Genomic DNA, 22,533 nt, shown 5'->3' on the forward strand with positions numbered 1-22,533 from the left:
AATATTGCATGTGTACTGAGTCCTAAATTAGGCATTGCAGTCTGGATGCTGCATGGGGACATGCTTCAGTAAACTCAGATATCGTGCATGGACAGATGTGTCATTAAAATGTAAGAAATCTTATAGGAATAATAATTCTTACATATTTTCCTGTGAGATGAAAGGTGTTTTATTATGGAAAATTATGGCATTTTGTCCACTATCAAAGTCTCAGGACAGTCAAGTTCAGATATGGTGGAATCCCTCCAAGTGGAAGGCAGACTAGAGGAGACGTTTGGCACAGACAAAGGGAAAACTGTTCTTGCATGGGAGATCATTCCACCTACCCACTTTGGTACCGGCACCTCCACCCGTTTGTGACAAGTGTTCCATTCCTCAGTCATTATCAGGCCTTTTCGGATTAGAGTTTACAAAGTCCACCTTGGACCTGTCAGATCAAATCCATGCACCTTCCTTGTGAAGGTCGCTCAGACGACTTCAGTCGGTCCTCTTTGCTGATAACTCGTACTCTTCGGAACTGTGCACTGAGGCCAGGTTCGTTCCGTGGGTCATGGTATTGGAACTCTGCGTCAGCCCAGGTCAATCGTGTGGAGAAGGACTTAAAGCAGCGGCTGTTGAACATTTCTCCAAAAAGTACAATCTTTGTCCCCATGTACAGTTGCAGACCGTGGTCTGGATTTTTTAATGGTGGTTTTGGAACAGCGGCTTCTTCCTTACTGAGCGGCCTTTCAGGTTATGTCGATGTAGGACTCGTTTTACTGGGGATATAGATACTTTTGTACCCATTTCCTCCAGCATCTTCACAAGGTCCTTTGCTGTTGTTCTGGGATTGATATGCACTTTTCGCACCAAAGCATGTTCATCTCTAGGAGACAGAACGCGTCTCCTCCTGAGCGGTATGACAGCTGCGTGGTCCCATGGTGTTAATACTTGCATACAATTTTTTTCTGAGGTCTTTGCTAATTTCTTTAGATTTTCCCATGATATCAAGCAAAGAGGCACTGAGTTTGAAGTTAGGCCTTGAAATACATCCACAGGTACACCTCCAATTGACTCAAATTATGTCAATTAGCCTATTAGAAGCTTCTAAAGCCATGACATCATTTTCTGGAATTTTTGAAGCTGTTTAAAGGCAGTCAATTTAAGGGTATATAAACTTCTGACCCACTGGAATTGAGATAGTGAATAAGTGAAATAATCTGTCTGTAAACAATTGTTGGAAAAATGACTTATGTCATGCAGAATGTAGATGTCCTAACCGACTTGCCAAAACTATAGTTTAACAAGGAATTTGTGGAGTGATTGAAAAACGAGTTTTAATGACTCTAACCTAAGTGTATGTAAACTTCCGACTTCAAATGTACGTCATCATTTGATCGGAGTTGACATCAAGCATTACACAAAGTTGTAGTAAACCTGTGCAATGTTTTCCTATGTYTGAGAAAGTGAAAGAACACTGACAATTATCCCAAGTTAAACAAATGTTTTAATGGTACTATTTACAAAAACAATTCTGCTTTTGATTAGGTTAACTGCTGCAACAATTGGACCAGTACATTTACATCTTGCTTAAACTACAAAACAAAGTACAGGGATTGAAGGACTGTGGCGTAAAAACAGGTGTAAAATTATACAACCATAGATTTTGCATAGCAATTAGTTACGAGGGGAAATGGTGGTGTGGTTAATGTCATTGTGGGGTGGCAACACAAAAAAAACATTATTCTGCAACAGAGTAGTCTCTTTAGATCGGCTCGATCTGGTGGGGGGAGGCAAATATTTTCTCAGCATTAGAAATATTCCCTTAACTGTAAAACCTGAGGTCTGGGTTGCTTCTAGCAAAGAGCTGCTACATATGAAACTAGATAACACACTTTATCTTGTCAAGTTGAACCAGAAACAACTTAATTATCAACATTAACAAACATTGTCCAATAATTCACCAGCATGTAGCCTCATACCAATGTCCGGAAAACAAAATGAAAAAGCTATTAGCTGTGTGATTTTACCATTTGAAATAAATTTGACTATGTTGACATAATACTACACCAATGATAATTTGAGGAAAGGGGAAAGTGAACTAAACTAGTAGGGTCATCCCCGATCATCATCCACTTCCTTTCCCTGTGTGGCAAGTTCCTGTTCTATTATGTGCTCTGGTGATTTGATTAGCCTTAGCATGGTTTAGCATGCAGTAGTGCTCCCTGTAAGTTGGACAAGTGCTTAGGACACCCAGGTTCCTCTCTACCGCAGTCACTCCCGCAAACAAGACAGCGAGAGCTCAGAGGCGCCGGGTGCTCTGCAGAGATTTTCTAAAGGAATGATTACTGTTCAAAACACATAAAGAAAGAGACTTAATTGAACAGACGGTACAAAAAAAAAAAAAAAAAATGTCAGGAAAGGAATGACAAACAAAAAAAGACATGCAACCCAACAAAACTACTTGGCAATGAAAGAAGATGTGCTCCACGATTTCTAATGCCCCCCCCCACCCCTCGAGGGGAAAAAAGGACACAAAACATCCCAAATGTACCTGTTAATTGGGGAGTATGAGGATTTTTTTTTTCTTCTTGTTTTGTTATTTGTCACACCACTAGAAAATGTACATGGGAAATACAAGCAAACTAGTCAATAGAAAAACACCCTTTGGCCATACTTTGAGGAGTCAGCTACATAGTGCGCTACAAGTGTACACGCCACATATGGAACACCACTAAGCCCCATGTACATCGTTTTAGCCTACAACAGAAATCATTTTTGTAACATCAAGAGTGTAGGGAAAGGCTTCCATCTTCCGTATAATATTCACTAAAAACTGTGAAATAGTATTAGACTGGTGTTTGAATATCAAACAGGAACCCTTTTAAATAGCCTTTTTTCTCAGTTTGAGGTTCTGCTTGTTAATGCCAGAGAGGGGTAGGGATTGAGGAGGACCTCAGCCTGTCAGTCATTCATTGGTGGGCATGGCCCTTCTGTTTGGGGGCGTCGTCATCACAAGGCAAGGGGCTGTCTGTGTCATAGCCTGTCGACGGGCAACACGAGACGCTGCGCATTCGCGACCGCCTCATCTCATCTTCCCCCTCCACCTCGGGCTCCGGAGAGGGGTCCTCCGGCAGGGGGAAGTTTCGATGCTCCCAAGGGGCCACCGTCTGTTCGGGGAAATCATTGGGCCAATTTAAGTACAACAATACCATCAAATCAACAATTTGTTAATCAAGTTAAACTAATGATGCAAATCGACAAAGAAATGGTTACTTCTCATTCTTCACGTTCTAACATTCACCAAATGAGAACTCAGAATGTACAGAAACGTCCTAGTCTTCTAGAGTCAATATAACTGCTATAACTTGTGACTGCTTTCCCATGTCTGAATATGTCATCATCCCAACATAAAAACTACTGGGCACAGTGACTCGAAGACCAGTCGCTGTTATTCTTCATGTGTGCATGTGTCTGTTGTTACGTTCATCCTCACCCTCTCCTCGAAGGTGAAGTCGGGTGTGGAGCAGCGCGTGTCCTCACTGGACAGTAGGCGGTGGGAGTCGCGTGAGCACGGCGTGTGGGGGTTGGAGGTGGCGTCCGGACTTATGGGCGACGCCACGTGGCTGTAGTCGTGCAGAAGGGGGCAGTGTCCAGGGTCAGGGGACGCCGGCTGGGGAGTGGGCGGGTTGGTGCTGCACAGCAGCGGTGTGGTCCTGCCATCCATGGACTTGTACGACCTGAGGGACAACGATTGTGGTATGAGTGGACCGTAGAACACAGGAAATGTGCCACAAATGGAGACCAAACTTAACTTCCCTGTTACTACCTATCACTTCTTTAGAGAGCCCTGTCCTTATCATTTATCAAGTAATCATAACTTTTAGTGGAAAACAATCTTTATTTACATTATTTAAGCCTTTGGATGTATAAGTATATGGATGTGTACAAAACATTAGGAACACTTTCCTAATATTAAGTTGCACCCCATTTTGGCCTCAGAACAGCCTCAATTTGTCGGGGCATGGACAATACACGGTGTCAAAAGCGTTCCACAGGGATGCCGGCCCATGTTGACTCCAATGCTTCTCGCAGTTGTGTCAAGTTGGCTGGATGTCCTTTGGGTGGTGGACCATTCTTGATACACACGGAAAACTGTTGAGCTTGAAAAACCCAGCAGCGTTGCATTTCTACACACTCAAACCGTGTRGCAATTGTATCAAGGCTTAAAAATCCTTTAACCTGTCCCCTCCCCTTCATCTCCACTGATAGAAGTGGATTTAACAGGTGACATCAATATGGGATCATAGCTTTCACCTGGATTTACCTGGTCAGTCTATGTCATGGAAAGAGCAGGTGTTCCTAATGTTTTGTACACTCAGGGCATATTGACAATGTGCAGAGACCCCACTGAAATATTTCCTACCAAATGTGTTGACATTGATCAAATAGGTCACAGATAAAGGTAAGTAGAGCACAGTTATCTAAACTGAGACGTATGGCAGTGGTGATGAGGTACTGTGCTGTGTATGAGTGTGTGTTGGGTGTACTATAGGCGCCCCCTACTGACCTGCTGCCCCTCCTCTTGGCGGGGGCCAGGGCCATCCAGGTCCAGCGGGAACGCTCCTGATCCTGACATGGCTGGTGGAGCTGGGAGAAGGCCGCGTCAGAGAGGTCCTCCATCTACACACACAGAAATGTGTTATTAAGATAGTACTCCTTGATCCATAAATCAAATCAACTGTATTTATAAAGCCCTTCTTACATCAGCTGATGTCACAAAGTGCTATACAGAAAACCCAGCCTTAAACCCCAAACAGCAAGCAATGCAGGTGTAGAAGCACGGTGGCTAGGAAAAACTCCCTAGAAAGGCCAGAACCTAGGAAGAAATCTAGAGAGGAACCAGGCTATGAGGGGTGGCCAGTCCTCTTCTGGTTGTGCCGGGTGGAGATTATAACAGAACATGGCCAAGATGTTCATAGATGACCAGCAGGGTCAAATAATAATAATCACAGTGGTTGTCGAGGGTGCAACAGGTTAGCACCTCAGGAGTAAATGTCAGTTGGCTTTTCATAGCCGATCATTCAGAGTATCTCTACCGAGTTAAAAGAACGAAGCAAAGTCAAACATTGGTCATTCAAAATACATGGCAGTTCCCAAAGCAGAGCTTAGGAATGAAGCAACAGCTTACCTCTGTGTGGTTCTCCTCTTCTGCCATGGGCTGGGAGAAAATGTCAACTTCCCGCCAGTTAGGGGTGACGATCTCTTTGTATTGTAGTTTCTCTACACGTGTGGTGGCCGCGACCGACATGGGGATCACAATGTTGTTGATGTCAAAGGAGCTCTCGCCTCGCCTCCTCCGGATGGGCTGCTGAGGGGGCGCAGAGTAAAAAAAAATATATAACCTTTATTCATACAGCTATTTATGAACATGTATGGGGCGTATTTAGTGAGGGAAAACGTTCAGAACAGCGCAGATAGAAATGGGAGCTGATATGATGCCCAATTATACATGAACAAAAATCACGTAATACAAAATGCATATTTTATCTGAACGTTTTGTAACATTGCACCTTTCTGAACAGAACCCGTGCTGTCACATTCATGATCCACCTAGACCACACAASAGTCAATAAAAGCTGTGATGAGCTTACGGGTGTGTTGGAGAAGCTGAGACTGTTGGGGCCAATGTGGGTGGAGCTCTCCGAGGAAGTGGACAGCTGGCGGGTCAGCGAGGGGCTGTGGAGAGACGAGTGCAGGCTGGCCAAGGACGAGCAGGGGCTGCCCGAGTCCAGGAAGAGCTTTGGGGTGGCTGAAAGGGGAAAAGAGATTAACAACTAGTCATGATTGTTTTGACACACATCTTTTGCATTGTAAATGGATAGCAGATTGTGTGTTCTGAGCAGACGTGGATCAAATACATATCCTACGTCAAATTACGCTTTCAAGTACTCAAAAGTACACGAGGAGCTCGATTTAGCTTGGGATTTGCACTTTTGGGACTAGTCCATTGATTCCATTGCACCTGGTAAGCTGATCGAACACGGTTCAACTATTGGTAAGTATTTGACCAAGGTCTGGTTCTTTTGAGTGGTGCGGTTAACTCACAGCCGTGGGTCCTGTCCAGCAAGTGCTCGCGGGGCCTCTTGCGACTGTAGCTCCGGTCATAGGGGCCTGTGGAGGGTGAGGGGAGGCCATGCAGAAGCCGCTCGGCCTTACAGAGGGCCTGGCCCTCCAGCCTGGCGGCGCTCAGCACCCCACCGTTGCCATCCAAGTGGTGGTGTTGTCGCCGCTGCTGCTTCTCAGCCCGGCTCTTATAGTGAGACAGTCCTGTGGGGGAAGGGTAGAGACACTGGTCAGGGGATTTTTCATTCTACACAGCTAGGATAGTATGTGTGTGTGTCAAGAGACTTCCTGGTAAAAAATAAAATAAAAAAATGTGACAGCGTGCTACACTCGCCAATGGCTGACAAGTTGATTCCCAAAGGCTGTGTTTATCTCCTTTGGGTGCGAGTTGGTGTGTATCTTTGTGTCCACAAGGGGTCATGTGTACTCCCTGACTGTGAAAAAAAACACCTTGCTTTCCAAAGGTTGTGTATATAAGTAGGTGTGTATGACCACACTAGGTGTGTATTGGATTGCTTCATATGCGTGTGTGTGGTCCTGCCCACATATACTCACTGTGTGCCATGAGCGAGTTGGCCAGCTTGATGTGCTTGTCTTTGGAGGAGAGCTTGTGTTTGAGCGAGAGCTTCTTGAGGGGCTTGGTCCTCTCGGGGGCCTTGCCCTGCCAGTGGCTCTTCATCACCTGCTGCAGCCGCAGGCTCATACACACATCTAAGGAGAGAAACACGCACTTAGTGTTATCCACAAGAAGATATGGTCCGTGCAGATGAGAGAAGGAAAGGGGACAAGGTGGGTGGAGGAATGGAGGGAAGAGGGGTTTAAATAAAACAGGCTGTTTCACACTCTCCATGGTGATAAAGTGTACAGTAGGGAAGTGAAAAGGTGCTTCTGGAATGGCAGTCAACTAGTCTGAACTACTATAAAAGGTGGTTACGTCACAAACGGCAATATGTTTACATTACTGGAGTCACCTTGTTAGGAGGCATTAAGCAACATTACAAGAGCATTTTAGAGAGAAAGTAACAGTAGCTAACAAATTGTAAATTAGTGAATTGCTTAGCCCCACAGTCAGCCAGGTTAGCTAGAGCGAAATCCACATTTATTTACAGTTTTTAGCTGAAGCTCCCTCACCTTTTCTTTTTTRCCCTGTGGGTTGGCAGGTAAACAAACTAGACTAGCTCAGAAGCACATTGTCAGGGTTGAAGCAAATGAGCCTAAATGTCATGTTAAAAAGTCACAAGTTGAAGTAACCAAAAGCCACCGAGGCCTTTGGAAGGCTTAAAATAAAATAATTTGTAAAAGTTCATTCTAAAAACTCGTATCCAAATGATGTTGACCCCATTTTTTTTTTATTGTTGAAATTTGCTTGCAACATGATGCTCTTTGGTCGAGAGAGGCCAGTCTGATTTGTTGAAGACCAGTATTATGCAAATGTCCAGCAGCTTTACATTTTTCCTTTKAATTCTATGGTGGGGAGAAGGAGACAAGCTCAGGTGTGCACACAAGCTAGCTAGCAACCCATGCAATCGACACTTGGCGTTAGCAAAAAGGACAAAGCCTATACAACAACTATCTCGCCAGTCACTATTTCAAATGTAGCTTATAAGAGTTGTCATGTTGGCTGTTTAGAAGCTGTTAGCTAGCTATCGCAGCGAACTTAGTCAACAAGAGAGCAAGTCAAAGCATATCCTCCACACAACAACCATCTCGCCATTCCATTTTATTTCAAATCCTGTGGTCTGTAGCTAAAAGTTGGATGTCAAGATGAAATCTAGTAAGCCCTATTGACTGATATAGGTAGCAGCAGGTAGCTGACTTGCTTAGCTGCTAACAATCACGGCTAGCTAACAAAAATATCAGGAATAGTGACAACGCAATGGACAAAAATGACTCACGTTTATTAAATAATTAGTCTTTTGACTCTTTGGACCAGTATACGCCCACACCACTGTTACGTAACAGGCAAAGCAGGGGCACAGAGATATATGGAGCGTATGGTATCAGTCCGTACTGGGTTGGCTCCTGGCTCATAGAAAAATAGATTCTGGTTCTATGCTCCTGGCTCCTTACCGTCAGGGAGGGAGAGGATGGGGTGGACGCCCGGGTCCAAGTGGGACAAGCGCTCCAGGGAGGGAAGCTCGTACTGGGGATCTTCTCTTGGTGCGCTGGGGCGACCCCCGCATGTCACACAGGAGGAGGGGTTGACCCTGCAGCTGCAAAGGATAGCGCTGGTTCTCGGGACCTGGAAAGGGACAAACCAAAAGTCACTTGTTTACTAACCCATTTAATCCCATGGGTCACAATAGTTGTACTTAAAACTAATGTGTCATATTATGCAATATTATGATGTCTAGTATCATTTAGAGCAGTGTTTTTCAACGCCAGCCCTCGAGTACTGCCAACAGCACACGTTTGTTGTTGCCCCGGACAAACTCACCAGATTCAACAACTCATTGAGGGCTTGACTGTGACTAGCGGGAAAATACAGTGGAGGTGACTTAAGGATTCACACACATTTTGACAGATGGAATTCCATGACTTTTCACCTAATTTCCATGACCAACAACTGGCGGTGTATCTATGTATATTTAAAAAGTAAGCGTAATGTGATATTGACACTGGTAGGCTGCTCTCTAATCCCATGCACCATCTCCTGTCATTGTGCAAGGAGCTTACACAACCCCCGCACAAAGTAGAATACCTGTTAAGCAACTGTATAAAATACATGGTCAACCCTCAGTCTGGAGATCCACTGGGTGTGCAGGCTTTTGAGTCAGCCAGTTCATCAAGTTCCTGTTGAGCAGCTAATTTAAAACATTTGGTTTGTTAGAGGGGGACTAGAATAAAAGCCTGCACACCCATTAGATCTTCTGGAGGATGGTTGATGCCACTTGGTGTATAACATTGCTACCAAATACATTTTATGCCCGTTGAAATAATTTGCTCATTCAATATATCAAATGGCTATGGTAGGCCACAAATCTTTTTATTCAGCTGAAGCAAGCCCCCAAATTCTCTTCTGAAAGTGCACCTTTTCTAGTTGTCATACTTTGCAGGCTGACTAGCATTATATTGAGTTGCAATGTCCCATAAATTGGATATACAAAACAAGTCGYCAGAGGCATGCGCTGAGAGCGAATTCCCTACAGATTGCGACTCCCGCTACCATCGCACAAAAACTGTTTTTTTTTTGCTCGAAAGGAGCACAACAAGACTCCACGAAAGAAAAGAAATGACGTAGGAGACACAAGCGGTCAAAGAGGGGACCAGGAACACAGGCCGTGGACACTGAGCTCCAGTAGCACGCGGTAATTAACCTCTCCAGAAATGACCTTACTGGCGCGCAAGTCTCAGTCTTATCTAAGGGCCTCTCTTTTGTACCTGCATTTACAGACAAATCATTCGATGCGAAAGTAGATCTGTTTAAATTATTTTGCAAGATTAAACTTAAGCACATGTTTTCAAAACACTTTTGGTCCTAGAAACCCAGCTGGTACCCATTTTAAGCCCAAAAGCAAATTCTGTCCTATGGTTAACAACTCCTCAATGAATACCTATTGTAGGTTAGTCGAACAAGAAGCCATGTCACTATATACGAGAAAAACAAACCACATTCAGAAGAACCTCACTAGAACAGAACAGGCACTTAACGAACGATTCATCTTTGGTTATTAAACCTGCAGACAAGGGGGGTGCTGCGGTCGTTTTAGACTATGAAAAATACAAAGAAGACATTCAGAGACAACTCAGTAATGAATGTTTCTACAGAAAACAGTGTTGATCCCACACAGGTGTTCCAATGGGATATATGGTCTAATCTGGAGCAAGCCCTATTAAATAACCTTCTCAAAACCTGAATATCTTTGCTGCAAATGTACCATACGTCCATGCCTGTACATTTTGCCGAAATAACACAAACATAAAAACACAAGGCAATTATCCAGGCAGACCAGTGGTTGCAGGAATAGGCTCAATGCTAGAGGCATTGTCAAACTTCGTAGACTCTTATTAAAACTCATATGCAAGCATTGCCATCATATGTGAAAGACTCTATAGACATCATAAACAAGGTCTCACCAATAACGGGTTTAACAGAAGACTATTTTGGTCACATTAGATGTCGAGAGTCTATATACCAGCATTCCCTATATGGGGGGGCTGGCAGCCCWAGCTCACTATTTGAGAGACAGATACTAATGAATACCCACCAACAAACTTTATTCTAGAGCTGGCTGAATATGTTTTAACGTGTAACTAACTTCAGGTTGATTATGAATACTACATCCAAACGAATGGAACATCGATGGGCTCCACATTCACTCCGAGCTATGCTAACCTTTATGTGGGRCTTTTTGAAGAACGTTGTGTTAATAATGAAAACGAAAATCWATTTGAGGAGGAATGGGAATAGAGCTGTCAGACTATGGCATTACTTAATGACATTGACCCCCAATCACAAATTCACTATTGAATGTGACAAAACGTGTTCATTACCTCGATATGTGGATTAAGAAATCAAATGGAACCCTGTTTACAACTCTGTATAGAAAAGACAGAAATACTCTATTACAGGGGGACAGCTTCCACCCCGAGCCATTAAAAAAAGGACTTCCAAAAAGCCKGTTTTTCAGACTGCGCCGTATATGCCACTCCACAGAGGACTATCTAGAAAAAGCAGCGGAGATGCGCAATAGGWTTCTAAGAGGCTATTCTCCACAATGTGTGGATGAAGCTCTTAATTTGACATTGGGGAAAACACGAGATGAACTGCTACAAAAAAGACCCACTCGTGGCTAAAGATCACTAATGTTCACAACTGCATATACTTTGAACTCGRGGAAAGTGGGAGATGTGGTCAAGAAACACTGGCATGTTTTATCATCGGARCCAGCTTTGCCTGCTGAATTTAAGAATCCACCACTTATTGTATATAGGAGGTCGCAATTTACGKGATAAATTGGTCCATGCCAKCTGCCAGCCACAAAATAAAAATCAGCCAGGCTCTTTTACACRCTCTTCCAAATGGTYGCTATAAATGCAGAGGTATAGTAGTGCAACAACACGATGAATGTTGAATATTTCTMCCACCCACATACAGGAAAACGGCTCCAAATAAATGACATTATTACGTGCTCCACCACCCATATTATCTATATTAWTAAATGTCCATGTGGGCTGTGCTATGTAGGTAAAACCTCTCGTTCACGTAAACGTTAAATTAGGAGAAACAGGGATTATCCAGTAGCAGTACATTTTAATGACCTAAAACATGACATTTCWACCTTTAGATTTTGTGGCATAAAGGAAGTCAGGATATCAGACAGGGGAGGTGATATAAATAATACTCTGCGCAAAAGAGAATGTTTTGGGATTTTCACCCTCCAGACATTATTTCCTAAAGGTGATGAAATGCCTATGCATGTTATGTTGTAAATTTGAACATGAATTATGCCCCTATTTCAGATTACACTGACATTTTTCTTGCGCTGTACCCAATGATTTATGAAAACTTGCTTGGTAGGTCGATGTCCTCATTGTGGTTTTACAGACGTGTTTAATACGTTTTATGTACACACTTTATTTGAATATTTATGAAGTGCGTATTGTTATATTTGGTAGCACTTTGTTTTCCCCTTCGACTCCAACCCCATTCGATGCATTGAACGGATGTGGGCGGGCCTAAGTCTACATAAGGGTGCTAATWAAAAAATGTAAAAACTCAAAAAGCTCTGACGAAGGCCCTTGAGGCCGATACSTAAAGCTTATTAAAGGTCAGTGATACTATCAAGATCAGTGGGCGGGTTGTGCAAGTTCCTTTTGAATTTTGAAGCCACAATCTAAAAGGCTACAAATATGTTTTCTTAAAAGTACTGTTCGCGATTCACATATTTTTTGATTCAATTCACTGTGATTGAACCGAATACCAAATAATACAATGGCTAAGTGAATCGTTCGTTACCGTCAAAAATAATTGTTTAAATATTATTATTATTATTTTTATCGGTCAAGTAAGTACATCAAACTCCTATGCAAGAGTCGGTGGAAAGTCTTTCGGGACAAGACATAAAAACATTAATACAGGGTACAAGATGTGATTTGAATTGGGTACTTAAGTCTTTTCTCTATTATATTTTATAGGCTAGGCCTACCCGCTGTTGCAATGTCTGACTGTCTCTCTTTCCAAGAGCTACGGCCCACTCGTCTCGCACACATGCAGGTGATGCGCGCAAATACAGATGCTCTGAAGTTTAATTCTGAGCCTGGCTGAAATGCWGATTTTTATTTGATTGATCAAATATAAAAAATAACTTTGCCTCAAATTACATTAACAGAAATTATGAAGTTTCTTTCCATGACTTCTCCCAAACTTTTTCCAGGCCTGGAAAACACAATTTCAAGTYTTAAATGTAATGTGCACAAGTACATGGCCTCCCGAGTGGCGCAGTGGTCTAAGGACTGCATCGCAGTTGTTAGCTGTGCCACTAGAAATCCAGGTTCGAGTCCAGGCTCTGTCGCAGCCGGCAGCGACCCATGGGGCGACGCACATTTGGCCCAGCTTCATCCGGGTTAGGGGAGGGTTTGGCCGGCAGGGATGTCCMTGTCCCATCGCACTAGTGACTCCTGTGGCGGCCCGGGCGCATGCACGCTGACACGGTCACCAGGTGTACGGTGTTTCCTCAGATCACATGGGTGTGGCTGGCTTCCGGGTTAAGCGGGCATCGTCAAGAAGCAGTACGGCTTGGTAAGGTTGTGTTTCGGAGGACGCATGGCTCTCGACCTTCGCCTCTCCCGAGTCCGTACGGGATTTGCAGCGACGAGACTAACTACTAATCGGATACCATGAAATTGGGAAGAGAAAAAAAGAGGGAACAAAAGTGCACGTACAATGAAAGTACTTTCTAGTGCTAAACCCAACAAACACTCCACTGAGTGTTCTGCCTTGTGCTCGGAGTCTTTCAAGTGCCTTCTTGGAAACTCTAAGCATGCTATCACGTGCCTCTTTCTCAGGAGTGGCCTCCGTCTGGCCACTCTCCCATAAAGCCCAGATCGGTAAAGTGCAGTAGAGACTGTTGGTGCTTCCACAAATTATTGACTCGGGTGTGAATACTTATGTAAATGAGATATTCATGCATTTAATTTTCAATACATTTGCAAACATTTCTAAACACACTTTCACTTTGTCATTATGGGGTATTGTGGGTAGAAGGGGGAGATTTTAAAATACATTTTGAATTCAGGCTGTAACAAAATGTGGAATAAGTCAAGGGGTATGAATACTTTCTGAAGGCACTATAGGCACAGTGCATTCGGAAAGTATTCAGACCCCTTCACTTTTCCCACATRTTGTTACATTACAGGCTTARTCTAAAGTGGATTAAATAAAACATGTCCCTCAATCTACACACAATACCCCATAATGACGAAGCGAAAACAGACTTAGACATTTTTGCAAATTTATAAAGAATTTAAGTCAGAAATGTACATAAGTATTCAGACCCTTTGCTATGAGACTTGAAATTGAGCTCAGGTGCATCCTGTTTCCATTGAGATGCTTCTAGAACTTCATCAGAGTACACCTGTGGTAAATTCAATTGATTGGACATGTTACGGAAAGGCAAACACCTCCATTCGGAAAGTATTCAGACCCCAATATTTTGTTAGGTCCCAGCGTTATTCTAAAATTGATTCTATTTACCCCCTCAATCTACACACAATACCCRTTAATGCATTTCAGAGCAAAAACCAAGTCACGAGGTCGAAGAAATTGTCCATATAGCTTTAAGACAGGATCTTGTTGAGGCACAGATCTGGGGAAGGGTACCAAAACATTTCTGCAGCATTGAAGGTCCCCAAGAACACAGTYGCCTCCATCATTCTTAAATGGAAGTTTGGAACCATCAAAACTCTTCCTGAAGCTGGCCGAAAGGCCAAACTGAGCAATCGGGGGAGAAGGGCCTCGGTCAGGGAGGTGACCAAGAATCCAATAGTCACTTACAAAGCTCCAGAATTCCTCTGTGGAGATGGGAAAACCTTCCAGAAGGACAACCATCTCTGCAGCACTCCACCAATCAGGCTTTTATGGTAGTGGCCAGATGGAAGCCACTCCGTAAAAGGCACATGACAGCCCGCTTGGAATATGCCAAAAGGCACCTAAAGGACTCTCAAGACCTTGAGAAACAAGATTATCTGGTCTGATGAAACCAAGATTGAACTATTTGGCSTGAATGCKAAGTGTCACATCTGGAGAAAACCAGGCACTGCTCATCACCTGGCCAATACCATCCCCACGGTGAAGCATGGTGGTGGCAGCATCATGCTGTGGGGATGATTTTCAGCGGCAGGGACTGGGAGACTAGTCAGGAATGAGGGAAGGATGAATGGAGCAAAGTACAGAGAGATCCTTGATGAAGTCCTGAACACTCTGGAGCAGGTTCTCAGACTAGGGCGAAGGTTCACCTTCCAACAAGACAATGGCCCAAAGCAAGACAATGCAGGAATGGCTTTGGGACAAGTCTCTGAATATCCTTGCGTGGCCCAGTCAGAGCCCGGAGTTGAACCCGATCGAACATCTCTGGAGAGACCAGAAAATAGCTGTGCAGCGACGCTCCCAATCCAACCCGATAGCTTCAAAGGATTGACAGAGAAGAATGGGACAAACTCCCAAATACAAGTGCCATGCTTGTAGCGTCATACCCAAGAAGGCTCGACACTGTAATCGCTGTCAAATGTTCTTCAACAAAGTACTGAGTAAAGGGTCTGAATGCTTATGTAAATGTGATTTATTTTAATTTATTTGCAGTACATTTGCACAAATTTCTATAAAATTGTTTTTGCTTTGTCATTATGGGGTATTGTGTGTAGATTTATGAGYGGAAAAAACTATTTAATCCGTTTTAGATTAAGGCGGTTACAAAATGTGGGGGGGGGAAATCAAGGGGTCTGAATACTTTCCAAATGCACTGTAGGTTGATCACTGCTTGTTCCCTTGGTCACARTTTTTTTTAAACAATATGGACTACGGGTAAGGATACTAATGACATATCATTTGCATAGCGGCATATCTGGGAAAAATATGGGAACAAATTGATTTTAATATAACCATTAGTCCTTCAGAAGTTATTAACCTAGGTTTATAGCCCACTCAAACACACAATAGAATCGATAACACAATACAGTCCTATGTAATCCACGKGCACAAGAGGATAAATAACAAAACACTCAACACTGGAAAAAGTTATTGTTTTAGTGCTGGGCAGGAGGAACGCATACTATGGGTCTACATGCATCTGCAAGTGCACACGCAGAAACATACCTTGCCATTGAGGTTAGGTACTGTGTTAGGCTGTACAAGTCTCCGTCGTCTGCAGTTAAGTAAGGGGCGCGTGCGGGCGGCCACACAGGTGCTATCATTGGGGCTGGGTTGGTGTTTGGTGTTACTCTCTGACACCCTGGAAAGGAGAGACAAGACCCGGTGAAGTGAAGAAGCAATGGATAGAGCGCTCAAATGGGTAAAAACTGTATAGCTCGAGACTGGTATGCAAGGTGCTCTTTGAATAGGGTAGTCATTGGCACTTGGAGACAACAATTTGTTGAAGCAAATTACATTCCTTCTAGGCCTCCACCTCAATACTAATTTACAAAGGTAGGCTGAAACAGACACTAGACAGCAATGTGAATGAATTACGTTTCCAATCTATCATTGTTACTACACACGAGAAAAGAGCAAGTTAGTGCCTTATTTTCATAGGTTCTTCCTCCAAATAGATACACTTGAAGAATCTATGCTTTAGTTAGGTTAAGCATTCTGTGTGTGTATACCTGTTGAGGACCCCATTGACCGGCCTGCCATTCTGGCCTCTCCAGGGTCCAGATTCTGTGATGGTGACCTGACAGTCCTGGGGAGTAGGCTCGGTCTTAACTCCTGCCCCGCCCACCACCAACGCACTGGGCGCCACGCCTCCCAACTCCACTGAGCCCTGAGGGGTGGAGATAAATAACATACATCAGCCACAGACATGAAATAATACTGTATAGGCTACCAACTAAAGCGAGAGACAAACCCACATCCTACACAAGGTGCGTGTGTGATGGTGTAATTTACCTGCTACATTTGTATCATGTGACTTGCAATGGGATATATTTTGTGTGATAAGAGCTGCACTTGATTGTCCCAGACAATTAAGACCGCATCTTAAAAGACGGACTAACGTATACAGGACGTTTATATAGGTCATGCGTGTACTAGTACTACCACAATAGTGAATAGTGGCACTACTATATTTAGTGCTACATGGCATCTGTGGTATTGCTCATGCTAATCTCTTTACAGGCCACTTTCACATGTACATGCTGCAGGTCTGGATGGAAACATTCAAATGGCTAAATGGGTTAGAGCATGGTCGAAGTAACACCAGGGATGTGGGTTTGACTACTGCATGGGCCACATATACTTGAATATGTCAGTGACAAGGTTGTCACTTCTGCAAGTCGCTTTGGATGAAATGTCCATATTACTCTTATATTATTAAACCGTGCACAATTAGCCCAATGTTGAGGCGGTGCTGTACCTTGTTGGCACGGATCTGTCGGTAGACGTCTGTCTGCTGGCGGATACGGTACTCCAGGTCTGAGATGTGGGCCTGGAGCCAGTTCCAGTGGCTGATGATGGAGGCCCGCTCGATGGTGTAGCGACTCTCCGCCCGCTTCCATCTAAACCGGAAAGTCACACAGACACACAGGGGTGAACAAGTGTTCATCGAACCAACTTGTCTGTTGTCTGAATTTTTACATTGATAAAATAATTTAATTGCTGTGTAATTGGAATAATTTCTTCTTGAATGCCTACACAAATGAATGCAAAAGCCACACAGTATTGCCCAAACATTATGCAAATATCGAATTTTTCAACATTGGGTAATTCACAAATCACACAATATTAAAACTTCTTGTCAATACGGGGGCGCTGTTTTCACTTTGGGAAAAATCGTGCCCAAATGAAACGGCCTCGTACTCTTTTCTAGATCATACAATATGCATATTATTATTACTATTGGATAGAAAACACTCTCAAGTTTCTAAAACTGTTTGAATTATATCTGTGAGTAAAACAGAACTRATTTTGCAGCAAACTTCCATACAGGAAGTGAAAKATCTGAAAACGAGGCTCTGTTTCAGGGCCTGCCTATTCAACTGGCTTTTATTTATCGATATGCATGCACTTCATACGCCTTCCACTAGATGTCAACAGGCAGTGGAAGGTGGAATGGGGTGTCTAGCTTGATCTGAGGTCGAATGAGAGCTTTTGGAGTGACAGGCCCGGAATTTCTTTGTGTTCTAAGGCGCGCGGCAGAGCTCGACACTGTCTTCTGAAAAACGTTCGGTTTACAAGGCGAATATCTCCGGCTCTGATTTTATTTGATACATTTGATAACATCATAAAGTAGGTTTTRTCAGTTTTATGAGTTTATTCAACGTTTATTGGGACTTTTGGAGTTTTCCGTTCTTTGCGTCAAGAGAGGATGGGAATGTTAGCAACCTTGGCTAGCATTGTGGCGCGAATTCGACAGAAGAAATGGACATTCTAAAACCAAACAACGATTTATTCTGGACCAAGGACTCATTGTACAACATTCTGATGGAAGCTCTGCAAAAGTAAGAAAACATTTATGATGTTATTTCGTATTTCTGTGTAATATGTTGAGTCCTATTCTCCGCCGTTTTGGTGAGCGCTGTCTCGCAATCTGTATGTTATGGTAAAGTTATTTTTTWAAATCTAACACAGCGGTTGCATTAAGAACCAGTGTATCTTTCACTGGTTCTTAATGCATTTTTATGTTAAGTTTTTGATGATTAGGTGAGTGTCCAAAATATCTCCGGAGATTCTGGTGAATCGATGCTACGTATTCACAATGTATAACCAGGATTTGTAGCTATAAATATGCACATTTTCGAACCAAACATAATTGTATTGTATAACATGTTATAAGACAGTCATCTGATGAAGTTGTCCAAAGGTTAGTGATTAATTTTATATCTTTTGCTGGTTTTTGCAAAAGCTACGTTTGTGTGTTTGGCTATTGTGGTAAGCTAATATAATTCTATATTGTGTTTTCGCTGTAAAACACTTAAATTGGAAATATTGGCTGGATTCACAAGATGTTTATCTTTCATTTGCTGTATTGGACTTGTGATTTCATGAAAATTATATTATATCCCTGTCCCGTTAGGCTAGGCTATGCTAGTCAGCTTTTTTGATGAGGATCCCGGATCCGGGAGAGAGAAGCGGTAGAGGTTAACGACCATTTACGTCAAATAGCAAACATTCAACTTCTGTGGCAAAGTATCAATACTGAGGGACGTGTTGTCACAGTTGCTTCTTGTTGAAGAGGCATCAGCAAAAGTTTGTTTGTATAGCTAGCTATCCTCTTTATCTCGTTTCTGAATTAATTTGTGGTCGTTTCCGTCTCGCTAACAAAATAAGTGAGATAGATTTTATTTGTGTCCTACCATATATCGATAACATAACCAAGTCTGTCACTGGTATGGGCCGGTAAATATCCTACAGCTAGCCAGCTAGACAGTTGTGGCCGCAAGCTAAAACCAGAGAGAGAATTCACTGTTTCATCTGCTGCTGGTTTGATGTTTACTCAAATAAGTCTTTCCACATGTAATTGATTAAATTAGATTTTTAATTCTATTAAGACTGTAATTGTGTCAATATGTTGTGATTGTAGAAAAATCCTCAGCTGTTTTCGATACTAAAACGTAAAGTACAACTTGGTGCGTACCAGCTTACACCATGTTTAAACTACAGTTGGCACACCGTGTGAGTCAAAAATACAAATCATGTGTTCGGGCCATTTCATCAATCTTCGGCAGGTAGCCTAGTGGTTAAGAGTGTTGGGTCAGTAACCGCAAGGACACTGGTTAGATTCCCCGAGGTGATAAATCTGTCGATGTGCCCTTGAGCAAGGCACTTAATACTAATTGCGCCTATTTAAAAATATATTTTAAACAGTTAAGAATTCTTATTTACAATGACGGCCTACCGGGGAACAGTGGGTTAACTGCATTGTTCAGGGGCAGATTTTTACCTCGTCAGCTAGAGGATTCGATCCAGCAACCTTTCGGTTACTGGCCCAACGCTCTAACCACTACTAGGTAACCTGCCACCACCATAAGACGCTCTAGATAAGAGCGTCTGCTAAATGACTGAAATGTAAATGTCTTTGTGGCTTTTATATGCAGGGAGCATAAATTGTACACTTAAAAAATCAAGTTAGAAACCATGTATACAGAGCATTCAGAAAGCATTCAGACCCCTTCACTTTTCCCACATTGTTATGGCCTTATTCTAAAATTAATTCAATTGTTTTTACCCCCCCGCCCACCCCTCAATCTACACACAATAACCCATAATGACAAAACAAAGACAGTTGATCTTTAAAAAACTGAAATATCACATTTACGTCAGTATTCAAACTATTTACTCAGTACTTTGTTGAAGCAGCGTTGGCAGCGATTACAGCCTAGAGTCTTCTTGGGTATGATGCTACAAGCTTCACACACCTGTATTTAGGGAGTTTCTCCCATTCTTCTCTATAGATCCTCTCAAGCTCTGTCACATTGGATGGGGAGTGTTAGTGCACAGCTATTTTCAGGTCTCTCCAGAGATGTTCGATCGGGTTCAAGTCCGGGCTCTGGCTAGGCTACTCAAGGACATTGAGACTTGTCCCAAAGCTACTACTTTGTGTTCTTGGCTGTGTGCTTAGGGTTGTTGTCCTGTTGGAAGATGAACTGTCGCCCCAGTCGGAGGTCCTGAGCGCTCTGGAGCAGGTTTTCATCAAGGATCTCTCTGTACTTTGCTACGTTCATATTTCCCCCGATCCTGACTAGTCTCCCAYTCCCTGCCGCTGAAAAACATCCCCACAGCATGCTGCTGCCGCCACGCTTTACCGTACAGATGGTGCCAGGTTTCCTCCAGACGTGACGCTTCGCATTCAGGCCAAAGAGTTCAAACTTGGTTTCATCAGACCAGAGAAACTTGTTTGCTGGAGTGCTGGAGAGATAGCTGCCCTTCTGGAAGGTTCTCCCATCTCCACAGAGGAACTCCGGAGCTCTGTCAATGTGACCATCAGGTTCTTGGTCACCTCCTAGACCGAGGCCCTTCTTCCCCAATTGCTCAGTTTGGCCAGCTCTAGGAAGAGTCTTGGTGGTTCCAAACATCTTCCATTTAAGAATGATGGAGGCCACTGTGTTCTTGGGGATGTTCAATGCTGCAGAAATGTTTTGGTACCCTTCCCCAGATCTGTGCCTCGACAATTCTGTCTCGGAGCTCTACGGACAATTCCTTCGACCTTATATATAGACAGGTGTGTGCCTTTTCAAATCATCTACAATCAATTGAATTTACCCCAGCTGGACTCCTATCAAGTTGTAGAAAAATCTCAATGATGATCAATGGAACACATGATGCACCTGAGCTCAATTTCGAGTCGCATGGCAAAAAGTCTGAATACTTATGTAAATAAGATGTTTTTAACTTGTAATTAATTTGCAAGAATTTCTAAAACACTGTTTTTGCTTTGTAGTAATGGGGTATGGGTGTAGATTGATAAAATACATTTTAGAATAAGGCTAAAGTAACAAAATCACAAGAAAATAAATCAAGGGGTCTGAATACTTTCCGAATGCACTGTACATCCACTATCTTCTACTTTAAAAGGTAGACTGCGATATGATGAAGATGCTGAAAGTACATATTGGGTCAATTTCCACAACTACTTAGGGCGTTGAAGCACAAGACTCAATTTCACCACTGTTTTGGTCCCGTGGCTACTACATAAAAGTGTGAAGCAAACCCCGAGCTCATGTGACAAACTGTGTGACTGAAACATTTCACCTATCGCAATATCTTTCCGCTGCTCGTGGCAATGTAATTTCTGAATATTTTTTCTCACATATAACAAGCTGGTAAACTATTATTACTATTGGAGTAGTACATTTTTTACGGTGGCGCCGGAGGGGAGGGCTGCAGTCTTAACGGCTCTTAACCAACCATGCTATTTTGTTTGTTTTTTCGCGTTGTTCCTAACTTGTTTTGGACATAATGTTGCTGCTACCGAGCTTCAAGTTCCACATCAACAAACTAACATGGTCCAAGCACACCAAGACAGTCGTGAAGAGGGCACGGCAAAACCCATTTCCCCTCAGGAGACAAAAGATTTGGCATGGGTCCTCAGATCCTCAAAAGGTTCTACAGCTGCACCCTCGAGAGCATCCTGACGGGTTGCATCACTGCCTGGTATGGCAACTGCTCGGCCTCCGACCGCATGGCACTACAGCGGGTAGTGCGAACGGCCCAGTACATCACCGGTGCCAAGCTTCCTGCCATCCAGGACCTCTATGCCAYACGGTGTCAGAGGAAGGCCATAAAAATTGTCAAAGACTCCAGCCACCTTAGTCATAGACTGTTCTCTTTGCTACCGCACGGCAAGCGGTACCGGAGCGCCAAGTCTAGGTCCAAGAGGCTCCTAAATAGCTTCTACCACCAAGCCATAAAACTCCTGAACAGCTAATCAAATGGCCAACCAGACTATTTGCATTGCCCCCCCCCGGAACGCTGCTGCTACTCTCTTATCTATGCATAGTCACTTTAATAACGCTACCTACATGTACATATTACTGCGATTCCYGTGCCCCCGCATATTGACTCTGCATCGGTAACCCCTGTATATAGCCCTGCTATTGTTATTTACTGCTGCTCTTTCAATAGTTGTTCATCTTACTTTTTTTGCTATTCATCTTACTTTTTTGTTGAATTTTCTTAACTGCATTGTTGGTTAAGGGCTTGTAAATAAGCATTTCAATGTAAGGTCTACTACACCTGCTGTATTCGGCGCAAGTGACAAATAAAATTTGACAGTGATTTTGCTGCTTGTTACTCATCCTTTTGTGTGAGGAAAAGTAAACGTGGACAGTTCTTACAACTTCAAAGTGCTCCTCTGCAAAAATATTTCTTCATGTTCTATATTTTTGGGGAGTGGCAGTGACATTTTAGCAGCAGCCGATTGCAATGGGGAAGAGCAGTGGCCGCTGGTACGTTCTTTCCTAAATCCAATAAGAAGGACTAAGCCGTTGCATCCCTGATGTCTCGGTCTTTCACCTAAACTGGGTCCTTCTCAGAGCCCTCGGCTCACAATCAAAGGTAATAGCAAATAAGATTTGGGATGTGTGCCAGTGAGAGATGCTCCGGAGCGCAGAGAAAGGAAAGAGAAAGGAAAGTGTAGTCTGGCCCAGGAGTGTGAAGGTGAACGGAAAGGCTCTGGAGCAACGAACCGCCCTTGCCGTCTCTGCCTGGCCGGTTCCGCTCCACTGGGGCTGAGTCACTGGCTTACTGGTGCTCTCCCACGCCGRCCCTAGGAGGGG

The 22,533-nt window shown here is 43.3% G+C and overlaps 1 protein-coding gene across 3 annotated transcripts in view; it reads right to left on the reverse strand.

The window, feature by feature from the left end:
- Positions 1–1,463: 1,463 nt before the first annotated feature.
- Positions 1,464–22,533, reverse strand: part of kansl1a (KAT8 regulatory NSL complex subunit 1a) — a 63,755-nt gene continuing 42,685 nt past the window's right edge. For all 3 annotated transcript variants that reach the window (XM_024007199.2, XM_024007200.2, XM_024007198.2), the window contains 11 exons: positions 16,674–16,815; positions 15,925–16,082; positions 15,419–15,554; positions 8,176–8,347; positions 6,661–6,816; positions 6,088–6,309; positions 5,634–5,791; positions 5,171–5,350; positions 4,550–4,662; positions 3,476–3,719; positions 1,464–3,149 (listed from right to left, as the gene is read on the reverse strand). In XM_024007199.2, the coding sequence (XP_023862967.1) occupies positions 2,952–3,149; positions 3,476–3,719; positions 4,550–4,662; positions 5,171–5,350; positions 5,634–5,791; positions 6,088–6,309; positions 6,661–6,816; positions 8,176–8,347; positions 15,419–15,554; positions 15,925–16,082; positions 16,674–16,815 (1,879 nt within the window). In that variant the 3' untranslated portion in view covers positions 1,464–2,951. The remainder of the gene's footprint in view (positions 3,150–3,475; positions 3,720–4,549; positions 4,663–5,170; positions 5,351–5,633; positions 5,792–6,087; positions 6,310–6,660; positions 6,817–8,175; positions 8,348–15,418; positions 15,555–15,924; positions 16,083–16,673; positions 16,816–22,533) is intronic.

This window comes from Salvelinus sp. IW2-2015, linkage group LG18 (genome assembly GCF_002910315.2).
Source record: "Salvelinus sp. IW2-2015 linkage group LG18, ASM291031v2, whole genome shotgun sequence".
NCBI classification, from domain to species: domain Eukaryota; kingdom Metazoa; phylum Chordata; class Actinopteri; order Salmoniformes; family Salmonidae; genus Salvelinus; species Salvelinus sp. IW2-2015.